The 17,865-nt window shown below is 39.8% G+C and overlaps 1 protein-coding gene across 1 annotated transcript; it reads left to right on the forward strand.

Moving 5' to 3' along the window:
• The first annotated feature begins 2,305 nt into the window (after positions 1-2,305).
• Positions 2,306-17,687, forward strand: LOC131328658 (uncharacterized). Its single transcript, XM_058361572.1, has 18 exons — positions 2,306-2,636; positions 2,773-2,845; positions 4,801-4,865; positions 5,691-5,800; positions 7,511-7,732; positions 7,961-8,020; positions 11,573-11,666; positions 11,736-12,065; positions 12,862-13,124; positions 15,004-15,244; positions 15,342-15,449; positions 15,687-15,827; positions 15,914-16,024; positions 16,143-16,286; positions 16,378-16,418; positions 16,706-16,785; positions 16,877-16,972; positions 17,215-17,687. Exons 1-18 carry the CDS (start codon positions 2,535-2,537, stop codon positions 17,532-17,534), a joined length of 2,601 nt encoding a protein of 866 aa, XP_058217555.1. The 5' UTR covers positions 2,306-2,534; the 3' UTR covers positions 17,535-17,687.
• Positions 17,688-17,865: the final 178 nt, after the last annotated feature.

Below are 17,865 nucleotides of genomic sequence, written 5' to 3' on the forward strand. Positions count from 1 at the left end.
TTTTTGTTCCTCACTCTCAATGGCAGACGCATAACTAAAATATAAGGGTACAAAATCTTACGTATTCTCCAGTAACTTGTAACCAAATGGGATTCAATCCTTACAATGCGTAGCATAAGAAAAATCATCCTTTAAATTATTGAATCTCTATTGGTGATTAAATCTGGATATTATCGAATGCTAATTGATTGGTTACATAGAGAATTAATAATTAGGTTTGAGTTTGTTTCATTGTTTTGATATGAAAGAGACAGAGATGTTGTGCTACAGATGAGAAGAAGAAGAAGAAGAAGAAGAAGAGGAGAATATATCATGTTTTGCTCAGTAAATTGTATCTTTGATAGAAGGGAACAAGATAAAAATGAAAAATGCGAGGTGATTAGAGTTGTATTTTGCTCAAATTAGTACCTAAATTTGATGATATGTACGTATCTAACGCGTCACAAGCAATTACTTTCTAAAATACCAAGTCAATATTCTTTTGAGGATGGCGCTATATATATGATGAATTTTTTATTTTTTATTTTTACTTTTCTAGTTCACTCGATGTGTAGTAAATGTATAATGGTAAATATTCTTTTCTACCAACTAATTATTCTTACTTGGTTAATTTAATTCTATGGTGACCAAAGCCAGAGACATTTAGAAATGAATCATTCCATGGGTGCACCATTTGCACATCGCATTGTGTGGACTCCACACAAATGATCGGAGCCGTTCAATTTGTGTAAAATATTTTTCTAAGAATCACTGCAAAAAAAATTTTGCTCAGTTGGATATCAGAAAATAAGCAAAGAATCGATCAAGCCCTGATATTAAAAATGAGCTGATTTTTTCAGGGTTCCTTAAAAATACATTTTAAGCAAATTGAACCGTTCCGATCATTTTTGTGGGACCCTGAGATGGATCTCACATAATGCGGTGTGCATTTGATGTACACAAAACGGTGTACCCATAGTTTTATATTATTTAGAAATATCAAATGTAGCGTCATTTTGTTGACAAAGCACTATGATTAGTAGTCTAATTATGCCAAGCAAACCCACTGAGATTGGGTCGGCCTGGTCTCTGAAATTGGGCCATGTATTTTCATAATTATGCAGCTCTATATCCCACCAAGACATAGTTTTATTTTTAATTCAACATGATCGAAAAAGAAGGGAAATGATATTGACACTCCAAAAATTAATACAGGCACTCTAAAATCAATGTAATTCCAAAGCCATTTTCTTTTATTTTTGGAGTGTCTACTTCAATTTTTGAAATGCCAAAATCATTTCCCAAAAAGAATAAAAAGAATATGTACATAAAACTGACCTCTCCTGAAATTATTGAAAAAAGTAGAAATCTCCACTAACATTTGTATCAATTACAATATTCTCCCTTACTTTCTAGATTACTGTCCAAAATTTCCTTTATTTCGATGACTTTTTTTTTTAGCATCTTATTTACTTGACTGAAAACACTGATTTAAAATAGAATTGAATCATCTCCGATTTTTAGAAGGGATTAGACAGTCCATTTTGGTGCTTCATTTGTTTACGTTTTAGACTTCGTTGAGAACATTAACTGAGCAAAGAATCTTGTTGGTCGCATTTTCGACTGAGATGATTTTGGAAAACTTTTATATGAACTTTTTTGAAACACTATATCGAAACATACTTTCTTTAACATTAATGTGTTCCAAAATCATAGATGATAGCCGATGAATGTATTTATTTTTACCTAATTGATGTTTTCTAAAACCGATTATGATAATCAAATTGCTATTTGACGATTCTCTTGTGTTTTACATACCTCTTGGCCATAAAGAATTACACTTGACTGCAAATAATTACTCTTAGCCGCAACGAATTACTCGTGGCCGCAAAGTATTGAAAGCGTGATTGCTATGCACGATTCTCTTGTGTTTTACATGCCTCTTTTGGCGGCTAATAATTACACTTGACCACAAACAATTACTCCTGGCCGCAAAGTATCGAAGGTGTGATTACTATTGACAATTTTCTCGTATTTTACATGCCTCTTGGCTGCTAAGAATTACATTTGGCCGCAAACAATTACTCTTGGCCGTAATGATTTACTTCTGACCGCAAAGTATTGAAAGAGTGATTACTATTCACAATTCTATTATTTTTTACATGCCTCTTGACCGCAACGATTTACTTCTGGCTACAAAGTATTAAAAACGTGATTACTATATACGATTCTATTGTATTTTACATGCTTTTTGCCTAAAAACAATTACTCATGGCCGCAACAATTTACTTCTGGCCGTGAAGTATTAAGAACGTGATTGCTATTCGCGAAACATTTCCATCAAATACTCCTACGATTGTTTTCCTGAACAATGAAAAAAAAAAAAAAGACCTGGAAAGTGGAAACTAGCGTCGATGTGATCTTTGGGATTATTCCCGACTGAAATATTTTGTCGACGGCCTTTCCCTCCGACGAAATTCGATTACTCCTTTGCTTCTTCTTTTTAATCGGAGAAACCTCAATAAACTCAAATTGGGTTTACTGGGTAACTAAACATGCATCGTTTAAGGACCTCAGGGCATCGATTCGTGCCTCTGGTTAAGAGAAAAGCTTCCAATGCGTTTTCTGCAGTTCAGGACACTTTTTACTCAACCAAGGTACAACCTTTTCCCTCTGATCTTGCTACATGCACTATAATCTAATGGGTAATTTTCTTTTGATAGGATTGGGTTTTTTTTTTTAATAATAGGGATTAGGGTTTCTCATGTTCTGTGATTTGGGATTGGCGTTTAGGATATTTTTGAGACGCACAAAGTCGTGTTTACAATATCAACCTCTTTAGCCTCAATTGGTACAGCCTGGGCTGGTATGTTCTGTTTGATCCTGAATTGCTTGAAATCTTCTCTCTTTTGTTTTGTTTTGTTGTCTAGGTTTTCCCTTTGTTTGCTGCAAAAGTTCTCTTAAAAATGTTTTCTTTTTTAGCTGTTGCAACTCGCAATTGAGATGAGCCATTATATGTTTATACACTTGCTGAAGATGTGAAATTGACATATCTGAATAAGTAATGTATTCATCAATTTTCATCTTTTCTCCTTTTTTGCTAAATGTTTGAATGTATAGATGGTTTTAACGTCACCCGTGTTAGTTGTGTGACATTTCCGGATGAAATTGAGTCATTCCTCATGAGGCTACATAACGTAATCACAAGTTCAAGATGGATGCAATCATCACTAACGAGAAGCAAGAAAGCTTAGATAGGGAAGATTTTACCCTGTTGGTTCTGTTGTGACCCATTGTGGTCCGTCATGATATGTTGTCTCGTTGTCACGATCCTTCATGACCCCTCCGTCATCATGTGTCCCAGACTCACAGAGTACCCAAACTGATAAATGAGAATATGGTTAGGTTTTAGTGATGTTTATTCTGTGTTATGACTAGGGCTGCAAACGAGCCGAGCCGAGCCGAGCCGAGCCGAGCCGAGTTTTAGAGTGTTCGAGCTCGGCTCGGCAAAAATTTAGTTGGCTCGAGCTCGGCTCGAGCTCGTGACGAGCTGCAGGACTCGAGCTCGAGCTCGGCTCGATATGTATTTACGGAGCTCGAGCTCGGCTCGTTCGGCTCGTTTATGAAACAAATATATATAAATAAATATAAATATGTAAAAATATAAATATAAATATAAATATATATATATATATATATATATAAATATTTATATATATATATATATATAAATATATTATATAATCGAGCTCGCGAGCCAATTCGAGCCGAGTTTCGACTAGCTCGAGCTCGGCTCGTTTTTGTCTTGAACCGAGCCGAGCCGAGCCGAGCTCCGAGCCGCTCGCGAGCGGCTCGGATCGTTTGCAGCCCTAGTTATGACATCAACTGGGAAATGAGAACTAGAGTCTCATTTTCACATAACGATTTTAATGTGGGCTGACAAAGTGTTTATGCCAGCCCAAATTAAAATCCTTCGCTAGCCTATTTGAGTAGGGATGAACACACAGTCATAAGTATGCATTTTGCATGCATAGCCCTTGGAGTTGATTATAGAAATATGTAATTTTGTAGTCGTCTTATCATTCAGTGGGGTAGTTTGGAGAGAAGTGATAACTGTAAGTCTGTTTAACTTTGAGTCTATGACTAGTGTGACGCGTCTAAAGTAAACTAAGCTTCTGCTGCTAGCCAGTAACTACAACTGATGTTTGTGATTTTGGTCTGGCCGTTGAAAGTTATGCTTCGAGGGCTGCTTTGCTTACTGTAAAATCATTACTTTGATTGTTTTCTTTGCTAATTCGGGTGACATCTTATTTGGGTGGTAGTACTTACATTATTCACATTTGGGATGACCATTAACTATGAGATCATAGTTAGTAGGTCACTGAACAAATTGTCATCTTAGCAATTTGAGGTTGGATACGAGACTGATGTTTTTCCATTCAGTCTAGTTAGGCATTGGTCTTGTTAAATAAAGAGTCGGGGTTTCTTTGCTCATTTGGTTGTGGAGATACTTTTTGGTCCTTTCTTTTAATCCTTGGGATATTTAACCTAGACAATGTGTTCTTTTATACCTGCACATTGCACGATGCTAATCATGCTACATGTCTTTCACTAATGTCTTTTTACTTGTAGTTGATCGTTGCTAGTTTGAGGTGCTTTCTTGTGGTGTTCTGATCGTAGTAAGAATCATGAGATAAATAATAGTTGTCATGATAATTTGGTGCTCAATTTTTATATGGGTTTCAACCTATCGTATCGGTATGTTTTGTTTTTGCTTCTATGTCCTGCGTTTGATCTTGTGTTGAGTAAATGATGATGCAGGTTACACTTTACGCCACCTCCATGAATCGAAAGTTGAACAAAGGCTTGACTCAATTGAAAAAGCTGTAAGTGTTTCGGCTGAATATGGGGCATATAATGTGTTTATGTAAACATGTATTGTAACAAGCAGAAAATCCTAAATAAGAAGGCCACGGGTATGCCAAGAGGCAAGAAGGAGCAGGCTGGACAAGGATACATAGGAATATGGACTTCCCATACAGATTAATGATCTATGCGATGCTCAAAAAGTGTACTCGTATATGTTTGGGATAAAATAGACATAGCTGAACTGCCTTTACTGTTTAAAGTATTTTTTTTATTCGATGGTCAGAGGTGTCCGGACCAGCTTACGCTCACCTCAACTAATCCCCTCCTAGTCAATTATATGAGGAGCAAACCCACCAACCAACCGGACTAACTGCTGGGGCTTTTACTGTAATTTACTGTAGCTCTTTGTTTACCATGCATTTATGCTTTTGAGATCTAATACTTTGGTAAAGGCACATCAAACTTTCAGATTTCGTGGTTGTATAAGGTTTTGGTAAGGTAAAAACAATCATAGTTGATCAATTCATTTGTCCATATCTCGTCATGAGCACGTACAAGCAAGGGGATAATATGTAATAATCCATACGCAAATATGAGGTCTGTGCTGAATGAGGCAGTATTTGTTCTGTTCATTTGTCTTTAGCGTGTCACTGCCTTCTTTAGGATTCAAAGCAGGTTTGGGTTGAAAGAGGGGAAGAGAAACATTTGTTATCCGTTGATTTTTTTTCTAATTGGATCCCTTGCTGCACTTTTTAAACTTAATCATTCCCTGCTCCCGCTTACTCCTTGCTCTTTGGTGGTGTTTATTATTCTGAGACATGGAGTTTTCTCTTTTTTGGCAGATGAATAACAATTACCAAATGGAGCATAAAGAGTTCAAGAAACTGGTTGGTTCAGGTGGTTTCAGCACCGAAGCTTGTGTTGCCACTGCCGGAACCTCTTTGATTATTGGGTTAGTTTATCTTTCTTTCCTGCCATTATTATTAAATTGTTTCTGAGTATTTAATTCTTTATCATGCACCTACTTTTGTATTTCTTCACTGATGGAGAGTCGGAAACTATCACTTCAGTTGGGGTACAACTGCAGGTTGAATGAAATCCTTGACCATGGCTTTCTGGGAGTTTAGTGCTTATACTTAAATTTTGATTGACTGCTATTGACCTTTTCTCTTATCTTGATGCTTCATTCTAAATTTGGGAGAAACTGTTTCAATGTAATTTGAAAGATGGATATGCAGGAAAAAATAAATAATGTTGGTCTAGTATAGTCATTCTTAAATACTTTTAAGAAAATTTGGGTGGACCGCAGTTTTGCTTCATTTTGTTTAATGTGCATATATTATCTGTATTATGTCTTATTTCCAGTGCGTGTAGAGAGGCTTTCTCCAAAATGCTTCTTTGATTTGAGTAATGAGAGCAGAGTACCTTTCCAGGTTGCTTTTGTTCCCTGGAATGGACAGGGGAAGAAGGGTGTTTGGTCAAAACTGGGGACATTTAATACTAGACAAGAAATATTCGATCTAATAAACGCCACTTTGTGCATATAATGCCAGGGTTAATGACTGAATGGACAAAAAATGTTCTTGAGCCTTCTATGCCAAATTGGCAAATAACGTTTTGCCTTGCAGAATAGAGAAGTCAAGGTTTTGCGTTCCCATTTAAGGTTGTGTTATTCATGCAGTTGGGACTTGTAACTGCATGTCGGGGAATAAGATAATCCTATACTGATGTTTGATCCAATGGTGTAAGACTTGTGGGACTCATCCTATCCCATCACTTATCTCATGCCCAACGAATCACCACAAAAGTAATCCCCATTTTGAGAAAGTAGTCGTAGGATTGGTTGTCCCAGGACGACCGATAACCTTGTCCTTTCTTCGGGATACTTCCACTTCCACTCTTTCGTTAGTTGTCCAGTTACGAAAGGGAAAATCACTTGGTCGTTTTTTCCTCATTTTTATCTCAAATGAGTGCTGTATCCTCCGTCTCTTTTTGGCACTCCTCTTTTGGCCTCTCATACCCCAAGAAAGGGTTGTATAAGAGGTCTATAGCTGAGTGTGGATTGTAGATAGCTTGATATACATTGTTAGGCCCATTTTCTAACAATTTAAGCTTTTAGGACTACTGGTAACTTAACATGGTATCAGAGCTAAGGGTTGCAAGAGGTATTGGGTTCAAGTCTCTTTGTTTGCATTTGTTCCCTGTTTGCATTCTGCTTCTCCCTTTTGTATTCTGTTTCTCTCTTGAAATTTTGAACAGTCATTCTTCCAAAAAAGAGAAATCCCGAAAAATCCGTCAATAAATGACGAACTCCATTATGCAAATGATGGGACAAGGCTATGGCAGTAATCTTGACGGAGATTAGGATGAGGATTGATGAAGAAAATAAGAATTGGTTGAAATTCTCATTGGTGAAGCAAATCAAATCTGTGAAAAATTTGCCTCCACGTGCAAGACGTGGTTGCACGGAAGGGAGGGTTTAGATAGCTTGATATACATTGTTAGGCCCATTCCCTATCAGCTTAAGCTTTTGGGGCTACTGGTAACTTAACGTGGATTTTTTGTCAAATATTTGATACCAAGTCTGCACTTTGGGATATATTTCTTACTACAGTGTAATTGGCCTTAATGCTTTCTCTTTCTGCTTCTCTTTGTATCGTAGGTATGGTCTTGGCTGGCGAGGTGGAAAATGGTATGCGAATAGGAAGTTCAAGAAGGAGCAGCTGAAATTGCTAGGGCAGATCAAACCTAAACGGTGGCAACTCAAGTTCTTACGAAGACCGTTATTAAAACCCAGATCACCAGAAAATGCTGCAAAAACGTCAGATGCATTGCAAAAGGATTTACCTGTTTCACAAAATTCTGGAGAAACCATACCTCTTCGGTAGCAGATAAATTATGTAGCAGCACTTGTGGAGGTTGTTAATTGAGAAAAATGACCAGAGAGTACATTTATTGTGGACATTTGAAACATTGGCATTTCTCATACATGTATGCTTAGAAAAGAAATATGATCTACAGTTTTGTTTTTTTCTTCGACTTATTCTTCTCTTAACATTAATTTTTGGCCTTAAATATGATTAATTTAATGTGTTCTTACTTGTTACCTCAGGAATCTTCAATTCAACAAAGTTAATGGTACTACATTTTATAAGAGTTCTGTGAATGTGCTGTATTTTCTGCTGGGAAAACATCAAGGGGACACACAATTTACACTCTAGTTTGCACACACGCTCACAGCACGAAACATTGAGGGGACACACATTTTACACAGTAGTTTGAGTGTTTGTGCTGACGTGTGTGTCACTAGCATCGTTGTATCTGTTGGGGGCAGGCGGAATGCTCTTAAAAGTGTAAATCCAAGCTGATGCAGAATTTAAAGGTGCATTGACCCCGGAATGGGGGATCAAGTTTTCTGAGTTATCATCCTCACAGGAAGACATGAGGCTGAAATATGAATAGACAACAATGAACATATATACTTCACTGAGTTTTGATTGGAAAAGAAGAAACAAGAGCATCTTTGCACAATTCTGGTGAAGGTATTCTTGCGAAGAAGTTGCAGACAGTACACACTATGAAACGGTTTGCAAAGACGAAAGGATGCCTTTAAAATATGAGAAGGTATCTTGGAGTATTTTCTTATACTTACTTTGTCGGTCACGAAATATTGTTTTTTTTTTTTTCCTTTCTCTTGCTGCACATGTTTTTGCGTGCATAATTGTCTCATTAACCAGGTTCCTCTGATAGTAAACTACAGTACAATTTTACCTTAAAACATGCTATCATTGCAGTGAGGAAATCTTAATTTACAGGGGAATAAGGGACGCGGGACACTATAGTGCAGCATATTAGCCATCCAAAAGTGTTTTCAATGGTTAGATTTTGTTAAAATTCTCATCCCGGAAAGAAACTACTCTTCTTGGGAGGAGTCTTTCAAAATTCGAACCATTGAAAGACTCGTCCCTGCACTTCACCTCCCTCTATAGTGCGTCCCTCCACTTCAGAGTCCCCAAATCTGAGGAATAGGAAAAGATAAAACAGTATTTGTTTTTATGGAAGACGGTTGTTTGTTGTGGTCTGATTTTGCTCTAGTTGTGGAGTCCAGTACTCTGTTTTTGCAATCTTGCTGTTGGATTGCCTCATTGATCTAGATTAGAGAACACATTGTCTGAACTGACTGTTTTTGTCTTGCCTGCACAAGCAAGTCTTCTTTTTCTCTCTTTATTGAATTCTAGGCTTCAATATACTACTTCTTAAAGGCAAACTCAAAAGGTTGGTCGAGTGACAACATGTCAACAAGTAAGGGGTTTACTGTCCCAAAATCAAGGGTCGGCTTCTACCGCTAGAAAAATCCTAGGGCCACCTAAGGTCTGCCCTGTCGTCAACTTCAAAACTCCCGAATTAGTTGACATACAGAAAAACTAGCCCATACACTCAATTGTAAAGAGAAAAAAAGAAGAAGACATTTCTTAAAAAGGCTGATCGTGAATCGCGTCTATTTCGTTGCATCTTTGACTAATGCCAATTGCTATCATATATGGATTGAGTTTGAGTGAATTTGGATGAGTTCATAGGTTTGTGTCAACATAGACAGCCCTATAAAAAGGAAAGTCGGCATATAACATCACTTCGTGGATTTTCATCACTAAAAAAAAAAAAACCAGATTTTAGACTTGTGGAGAAGGTATCCAAGTTGATGTTGACCCAAACTATGCATAGTGCTCAATCTTACCGTCCGTCTCCGCAATCAATAGTCTGGATTTAAAAAAAACTCTTCTAGGGAAGAGTCAAGAAAAGTCTTTTAAAATCTGGACTGTCCAAAACACTTTTGGACAGTAAGATTGAGAGCGGTGGAGGGAGCGGTGAAACAGAACGGTGAAGGTTTTTTGTTTAATTGTAGTGGTATTTCAGGTGAGGATGAAAACATTTGGTTTTCCATAAACTAAAAGTAAAGGATTATTGTGTCATGTTTGAATTGAAAGTAACGTTTCTTGTTTGAAGGGTCTACGAAATTTTCTTTTGAAACCATCTCCCTTAAATAAATCATGGCAATTTTGATGCACAGAGAGACCAAATCATTGCAATTTTTAAAGAGCTAACTAAACTTGACAGAGTTGTATTTATTTAAGTTTTGTATGTGGCAAGAATACGATTACGCGAAGATGTCCAATTTTTTGTACTTGTGGAATGGCCAAGTCAAGTAAAAATCCACCTCTCCCATCATGTTGCGATCCTCCAATGTCTGCCAATCAATCCAATCGATGTAAGTACAAGAACAACAAATTAGAAAAATGAAGACCCCGTGCCATTTGGAGAGCTACATTAATAGTATGAAATTCAATAAAATACTTGGAGATCAATAATTGTGGGAGTGGAGGAGAAGTATTGAATTGTGCTTAAAAATGATTAGGTTATGGACTTTAGTTTCTCATTAATTTAATCACCCAAGATTTAATCCTCCAGAAAACTTCACCCATCTACCCTCTAGGCCGACCATTGTGTTGCACCACAAAGAGTTCCTTTTTTTTTTTTGGATAACTCAAGTGTCCGGGCTAACTTATGCGTACCTCGACTAATCCCGGGGACCGAGAAAAAGATATATCGATCTTCTAGTAGAGTACATAAATGTGTTGCCGCACTTGTCTTTGCTATGACGCTGGTGTACTTTGTCAAAATGAAAGAAGATGATGTGAAGAATATGTGACTAACTTGCAGAAGCTTGTAATTACTTGGCACCATGTTAAGATGATGTGAAGAATATGTGACTAACTTGCAGAAGCTTGTAATTACTTGGCACCAATAACATGGATTACTAGAAGTGTAGAAATGATCTTGTTAGATTAGGTAGAAGATCGAGATATAGGACGGTGTCGGTGCCATGTAAAAAGTTTTAGACAAAATAAGAGAAAAATAGCACATTGTCATGGGGCTATTTTTCGCCTAGAAATCTGCCCGTGATTGGCAAACTTGGTCTTAGCCAACTTGTGTTTACTCACACACTCGATATGTTTGAACGTCTAGAAACACACTCAAGAGTTACGGGAACCGTCCCAATCTTTATTAAGCACCAACTTACAAAGGAATACACTCAAGAACCTAGATAGAACAAACCCCTCTGCTTTAGGCTACGAAAATGCTTGCCTAAATAGGCTTACAATCCTAAAAACGTGGCCACTAAGTACATGAGATCATGGGGCCAACCCATGATCTTGCAGTTGACACCCCCAACTGCCCTAGGGTTGTGCTGGTACTGCCAGAATCTGCCAGCACACTGAAACATGAAACTGCCTGGAAATAACTGTCGATAACTGCACGTTTCTGCCTTGGACACTTGTCCCATGCTGCCAGCAACACATGCAGCCCGTTTCTGCCTTGGACACCTGTCCCATGCTCCCAGCAACATGTGCAGAATGCTGTTAACCGTCAATAACCGTTTTGTCTGAGCCAAATCAAGTCTGCCTCCGTTTTGCCCGAGCCAACTCAAGGCTGCTTGGCCAATTTCGTGATCCAACCCCAGCTCCCAATACTTAGCCGTTTTTCTCGATTGCCTTGTTCCACAAGCCTGCTTCCCGTTTAGCATCCCTGCCTCGATATCATCGGGCCATCATGTGCATCACGACTGCCACTTGCCTTAGGGACCAGTGCCGACACCAACCGACACCGTCGGGTCACCTTGTAAAGACATGCCTGCCTCATGCCTTTGTTTTCACCGGTTGGCTAGGGTGCAAGGTGCCAGCGCTAGCCAAGCTTTGCAAGCCTTGGAAATCAAGGTGCTAACAAACCACCCCCACCAGAGGAAGCCGACGTCCTCGTCGGTAAGGCCCGTAAGTACTCCAGCACTTGCTTCTCAGACTGCCACAAAGTCCCATCCGTTTCCCATGTAGCCTCCGAGTCTTGCCTATTTTCACACTTCGCCAAATAGGAGGTTCTCCCATTTGCCTCGCTCTGCCCTTTCGCCTTATCATCCAGAATCCCGTGCATCTGAACTGCGAGAGAAGCCCGTTGAGCTTGTTTTCTTCCAGCAACCACCAAGTCTGGAAAATTTTGCACTTGAATTGCCGATTGCCAGCCACCCGTTCCTTCCCTTCCCCGCTTTCCCTTCTCTGCCTTGGAACAACGCGGCACAAAGCAGGGCCGTTTCTCATCAACAATCAAAATCCCACCGAGATGTGGCATCACAGCCACTTTTGCAGCCACAAAAAACTCATTACCCAGTATAAGTTCGAAGTCATCAAGCGGATACACCATCAAATCCACATGCCCGTTCCAGTCCCCGATCCTCAAAGCAACATTGCCCGTCATTCCATGCCCCACATGTGCATTGAAATTTACTGTCTTGATCCGACTGAAACTTTCAACAACTTTTAAACCAAGCGACTGCACCACCCATTCTGAAACAAAGTTGTGTGTGGCCCCCGTGTCCACCATGGCCAACACTTCCATTCCACAAAGCAACACTTTGACATACATCAAACCCGATCTTTGCGAGGTTACTACCTTGTCTGCATGAATCACGTTGAGCAATTGCATAGGGTTGACCCGGACATGCACTTCCGAGTCTGAATCACCATCTTTCCCTTCATCCACGCAAATAGCATTCAGCTTTTCACGCTTTGGGCAATCCTTTGCCCGATGAGGCCCATCGCAAATGAAACAACCCTTGCTGAAATTCCCTTTGCCTTGCCGTTTGTCCTCCGCAACTGATTCAGATTTCTGACCCTTGTCTTTCTGACTCTTATCCCATTTCTTTGTACCAGATTTTGACGTGCTGGATTCAAAAGAATTGGATTCTCCTGTTAGTTTGAAATCTGCCAACCCGTCGGTAGCAGCAACAGCCGATGGCAAGTCCTTAATTCCCAGCCTTCGTAGTTCCAACTGTGCCCAATTCTGCAAACCCGACATAAAATTGAAAACCTTGTCCTCCTCCGACATGTTCTTGATATCCAGCATCAAAGAACTGAATTCCTTCACATAATCTCGCACTGAACCTGTGTGCTTCAATTGTTTCAGCGACTCCCTTGCAAGCCACGAAGAATTGCAAGGCAGGAATTGATCCTTCAATTCCTTTTTCAGCGTATCCCACTGCTCGATCTTTGGACGTCCGCTGTCCTCACATCGAGTTCTCCACAAGAGTTTCGCATCGCCTATGAGAAACATCGTGGTGATTGTCACATGATCTACCTCTGGAACACGGGTAGCAGAGAAGTACTGCTCCATATCCCACAGAAAGTTTTCCAACTCCTTGGCATTTCGGGCACCACCAAAAGCCTTCGGTTCAGGGACCTTTACATGAGTCTCGAATCCGTCTGAGTGACCCAAGAAGGCCCTCTTCACAACCAGCAATTCTGACTCCAAGTTAGAAACCCGCTCCTTTATGACATCTGAGAGTTTGTTCAAGTCCGCCAGCATCTCTGTAAACTTGGTTTCGGTCTGACCGACGTGTGTTTCGTGAGCCTTTTTCTGTGACTCGACCGAAGCCAACACGACGTCCGGGCGTTCAACCAAGGTAACGCCCTCATCAGAATCATCATCACCAACGAGCTTTTCCAACTGTGTAACTCTGACCCGTACCGCCTCGAGTGCAGCATTTGCAGCCATACCTTCAACCCGAAGTTCTGCAACTTTTGCTCGCAACCTGAGTTGCTCTGATACCAACTGTCACGGGGCTATTTTTCGCCTAGAAATCTGCCCGTGATGGCACCAAGTTTGCCAACAACTTGGTCTCAGCCAACTAGTGTTTACTCACACACCCGATATGTTTGAACGTCTAGAAACAAACTCAAGAGTTACGGGAACCGTCCCAACCTTTATTAAGCACCAACTTACAAAGGAATACACTCAAGAACCTAGACAGAACAACCTCCTCTGCCTTAGGCTACGAAAAGGCTTGCCTAAATAGGCTTACAATCCTAAAAACGTGGCCACTAAGTACATGAGATCATGGGGCCAACCCATGATCTTGCAGTTGACACCCCCAACTGCCCTAGGGCTGTGCTGGCATTGCCAGAATCTGCCAGCACACTGAAACATGAAATTGCCTGGAAATAACTGCCGATAATTGCCCGTTTCTGCCTTGGACACCTGTCCCATGCTGCCAGCAACACATGCAGCCCGTTTCTGCCTTGGACACCTGTCCCATGCTCCCAGCAACATGTGCAGAATGCTGTTAACCGTCAATAACCGTTTTGCCTAAGCCAACTCAAGTCTGCCTCCGTTTTGCCCGAGCCAACTCAAGGCTGCCTGGCCAATTTCGTGATCCAACCCCAGCTCCCAATACTTAGCCGTTTTTCTCGATTGCCTTGTCCCACAAGCCTGCTTCCCGTTTAGCATCCCTGCCTCGATATCATCGGTCCATCATGTGCATCACGACTGTCACTTGCCTTAGGGACTAGTGCCGACACCAACCGACACCGTCGGGTCACCTTGTAAAGACATGCCTGCCTCATGCCTTTGTTTCCACCGGTTGGCTAGGGTGCAAGGTGCCACCGCTAGCCAAGCTTAGCAAGCCTTGGAAATCAAGGTGCTAACAGTATTCTATGTGCAGTGACTGGGTAAGGATGAAAAAGCATGGGCCCTAAGGGTCCGCTTAATTAAAAAGAAATTTATACAGGAAAATGAAAATGAGAAAAAGTAATATAGAAGAAAATAAAATTTATTTCCTTCTACGTGTTTGATTAATACGAAATTTGTTTTTATGAATCTTGTAAGAAAATGCTTATAGTTACTAACTTACCCTTAATATACATATTGAATCTCAATACGAAAGGAAAAAAACTATAGGCATAATGGTAAGTGTAATAAGAGGTGGCAACTTCCGCAAGAAATTAAAATTTCCCTGTGTTTTTAGTAAGAAAGTAAAAGCTATGTAACCATGCTTAAATGAGTCTACAATAAAATTTACTCTTTTGCTCTTTCTATCATTTTCATGCTAATCAAACACCCAAAAAGTGTCTTTTTTTCTTCTTCTATTTCTTGCAATTTTATTTTATTATTATTATTATTTTTTTATCATTTTCATTCTAATCAAACAGACTCTGATGGATGCTTTGTTGAAACAGTTGGAGGTAGAAGAAGGCCAAAAGATTTTATTATGTAACAAGAATATTATACTCCCCCTTAGTCACACGTGTGTTTCTTCTACTATATACACAGGAAGCTTGTTATTGGAAACAAGGCAAACACAACACATTTGCACAGTATGGCTAATTCTCTAACCATCTGCTTTTTAGTTTTCCTGTTGTGTGTGTCTGCAGATGGAGCTAGGAAACTACCTTATACAATCAACACCAACAATGGCAGGTTCCTATCGTCCTTGGATTCGTCCTCAGATTCTGATGTTGGTATCTGCGAATCAATGGTGGAGCCACAAGGTTACTCTTGTGAAGAGCACACGGTATGATACGTGACCGAATAATCTTTGTCAATTGTTTTATAGTGTTGAACTATGAGATTTACTGATTGAATACGTACATGGCTTTTCTGAGTTTCAGGTGACAACAACGGATGGATATATTCTTAGTTTGCAGAGGATTCCGGCAGGGAGGTCTGGTGTGACAGCAGACAAACCTCCTGTTCTTTTGCAGCATGGGATCTTTTCAGTGAGTAACCTTCTCCATTCTACAATGTCTTCATTCGGATCATAATTTACACTGGAATTTTGGTAAAATGAGTTGGGGAACAAGTTGATAAACGTGCAGCTTCTTCCCTTCATTTTCTTTTTGTCTTTTCAAACTCAGCTTCATCCCATACACATACAATGTATATTCCCATACACATACAATGTATACGCTGAACCTTAACTATTTGACAATGGAAAATTTCTTGTTTTGTTGCAGGATGCTGCAACATGGCTGGTGAACACCCCAGATCAATCCTTGGGATTCATTTTGGCTGATAACGGATATGATGTTTGGCTTGCTAACACCCGGGGGACTAAATATAGCAGTGGACACACATCGCTTAGTCCCAGTGATCCGGTTCTCTCCGTCTTAATGACTGTGCGGAGTTCATAAGAAAACACATTGTTTTAAACTTGTTCTGATGTTTGTTCTATAATTCATAGGCTTACTGGGATTGGTCGTGGGACGAATTAGCCGCTTATGATCTTCCTGCTTCAGTCCAATATGTTAATGACCAAACAGGCCAGAATATGCACTATGTTGGTCACTCCTTGGTATGATATCCATGTTTTCTCTACAATATTGAGTTCATGAACTAGTTTTCGGAAGGAAAAAATTTCAGAAAAAAGATTTTGCTAAGATTTTTTTTGTGTTTTGATGCCTCCTTCTTAGGGAACTTTGATGGCTCTAGCTGCCTTTTCCCAACATCAGTCACTGAACACGATAAGATCAGCTGCTTTGTTATCTCCCATAGCTTACCTGGATCAGATCACCACACTTCTTGGAAAAGCTGCTGCTTATTCTATGATAGGCAATGTAACGATCAATATCTAGTACCATATTTTGACTTCAAATCGCAATAAAAATCTTGCGCATGGCATTCTTATTGTTCTCTTTTTCTTGACAGGTCTTGTACTGGTTGGGCGTAGATGAATTCATGCCAGGAGGGTGAGAAACTGACCTGACAATTTTGACACAATTACCTGCACATATCTCGATCAAACCCTTTTACTGGCGGATGGTCTCGCAGTTGGAAGTTGTGTGCTGATGGCTCCACCAACATATGTGCATGTTGGCTGGCTCTTATCTGAAGTCTAAACCAAAAACAGTTCATATCAATGTACATGTTGTCAATCGGACAACGTGTACAAGCCTTATTGTGTTCTATTGTCCTATCTTCTTGACCATTTTAGAGTCCCACTGTTACCCAAAATCTAACTTCTTTTATTGAGCAGGGAAGCTGTAACCAAATTTATGAATGGGATTTGCAACATAACGAACATCGATTGTTCCTCACTAACGTCTGTTTTTGCCGGTAACATTAATTTCGTGACCTACTTGTCTGCTCTTAGGAAAAGATATTCATATCTACTGCTAATTAACTTTTTGTAGTTTGCTGTAAATAGGCCAGCCTTGCTGTATTAGTCCCTCCACCATGGATGCGGTTGCTAACATTGGACCTCAGCCAACAGCAACCAAGAACATGCTCCATTTAGCACAGAGTAAGTTTCTTGTATGTTTATGAGATTGCAATGACTCTCGACCTCCAAGAATTTCAGTTTAACGTTTGGGTCAAATCATGATGGAAGTAGACAATCTTTTGGGTTGAGGGAAAGATGAAAAGGGAAGGAAAAATTTGTATTAGCCTTGTTCACTTCGGATTAAAAAAAAATAAAATAAAAGCCTTGTTCACTAGTAAGAATGGCTCTAAATCTTTACTTTGTGGTCTGTGGTTCTTGTGCAGTGGTTCGACAAGGGACCATAGCAATGTATGATTATGGAAGCGAAGATGACAACAACGAACACTACGGGCAGCCCACACCTCCCATATACAACATGGCAAGCATCCCGAATGACCTTCCTCTTTTCCTTGCCCATGGAGGGCAGGACTACCTTTCGGATCCCGCGGATGTGCAGACACTGATGGGCGCTCTTAGTGATCATGATGCCGATAAGCTTGTAGTACTCTACCCGGAGGAGTATGCACATTTGGATTTCACTCTGGCCGGAAATGCGAATCAAATTGTGTATGATCCTATCATGGGCTTCTTCAGTCTCAATTGAGAGCATTTGTCATGAAACACCGAAAATATATGTACATGAATACTCCTTTTGAATTTTCATACATAATTCCTACGTAGTGAGGTTGTTGGGTTGGGTACTTGCAACAATTGTATGTACTGGGCCAGCATTTACATAAATAAATATGAAAAAAAAAACATAATTCTGTTCTTTGTTCTTCAGTTGTGTTATCAATCCTCAGGGAAACAGATGAGGCTGAAATATGACTTTATAGACGACAACGAACATATGAACTGAGTTTTGTTTGGAAAAGAAGAAACAAGAACATCTTTGCACAATTCAGGTGAAGGTGTTCTGGCAAACCATAAATCTT

This window comes from Rhododendron vialii, chromosome 6a (assembly GCF_030253575.1).
Source record: "Rhododendron vialii isolate Sample 1 chromosome 6a, ASM3025357v1".
In the NCBI taxonomy this organism is placed as follows: domain Eukaryota; kingdom Viridiplantae; phylum Streptophyta; class Magnoliopsida; order Ericales; family Ericaceae; genus Rhododendron; species Rhododendron vialii.

Bases quoted from the DNA above. Each gene is read 5' to 3' on its own strand.
- LOC131328658 (XM_058361572.1), top strand. From the start codon at position 2,535: ATGCATCGTTTAAGGACCTCAGGGCATCGATTCGTGCCTCTGGTTAAG. The intron at 12,066-12,861 runs GTATAAGTTCGA...CAATTGTTTCAG, and splicing joins CACAAAAAACTCATTACCCA to CGACTCCCTTGCAAGCCACG. The intron at 15,245-15,341 runs GTATGATACGTG...TCTGAGTTTCAG, and splicing joins ACTCTTGTGAAGAGCACACG to GTGACAACAACGGATGGATA.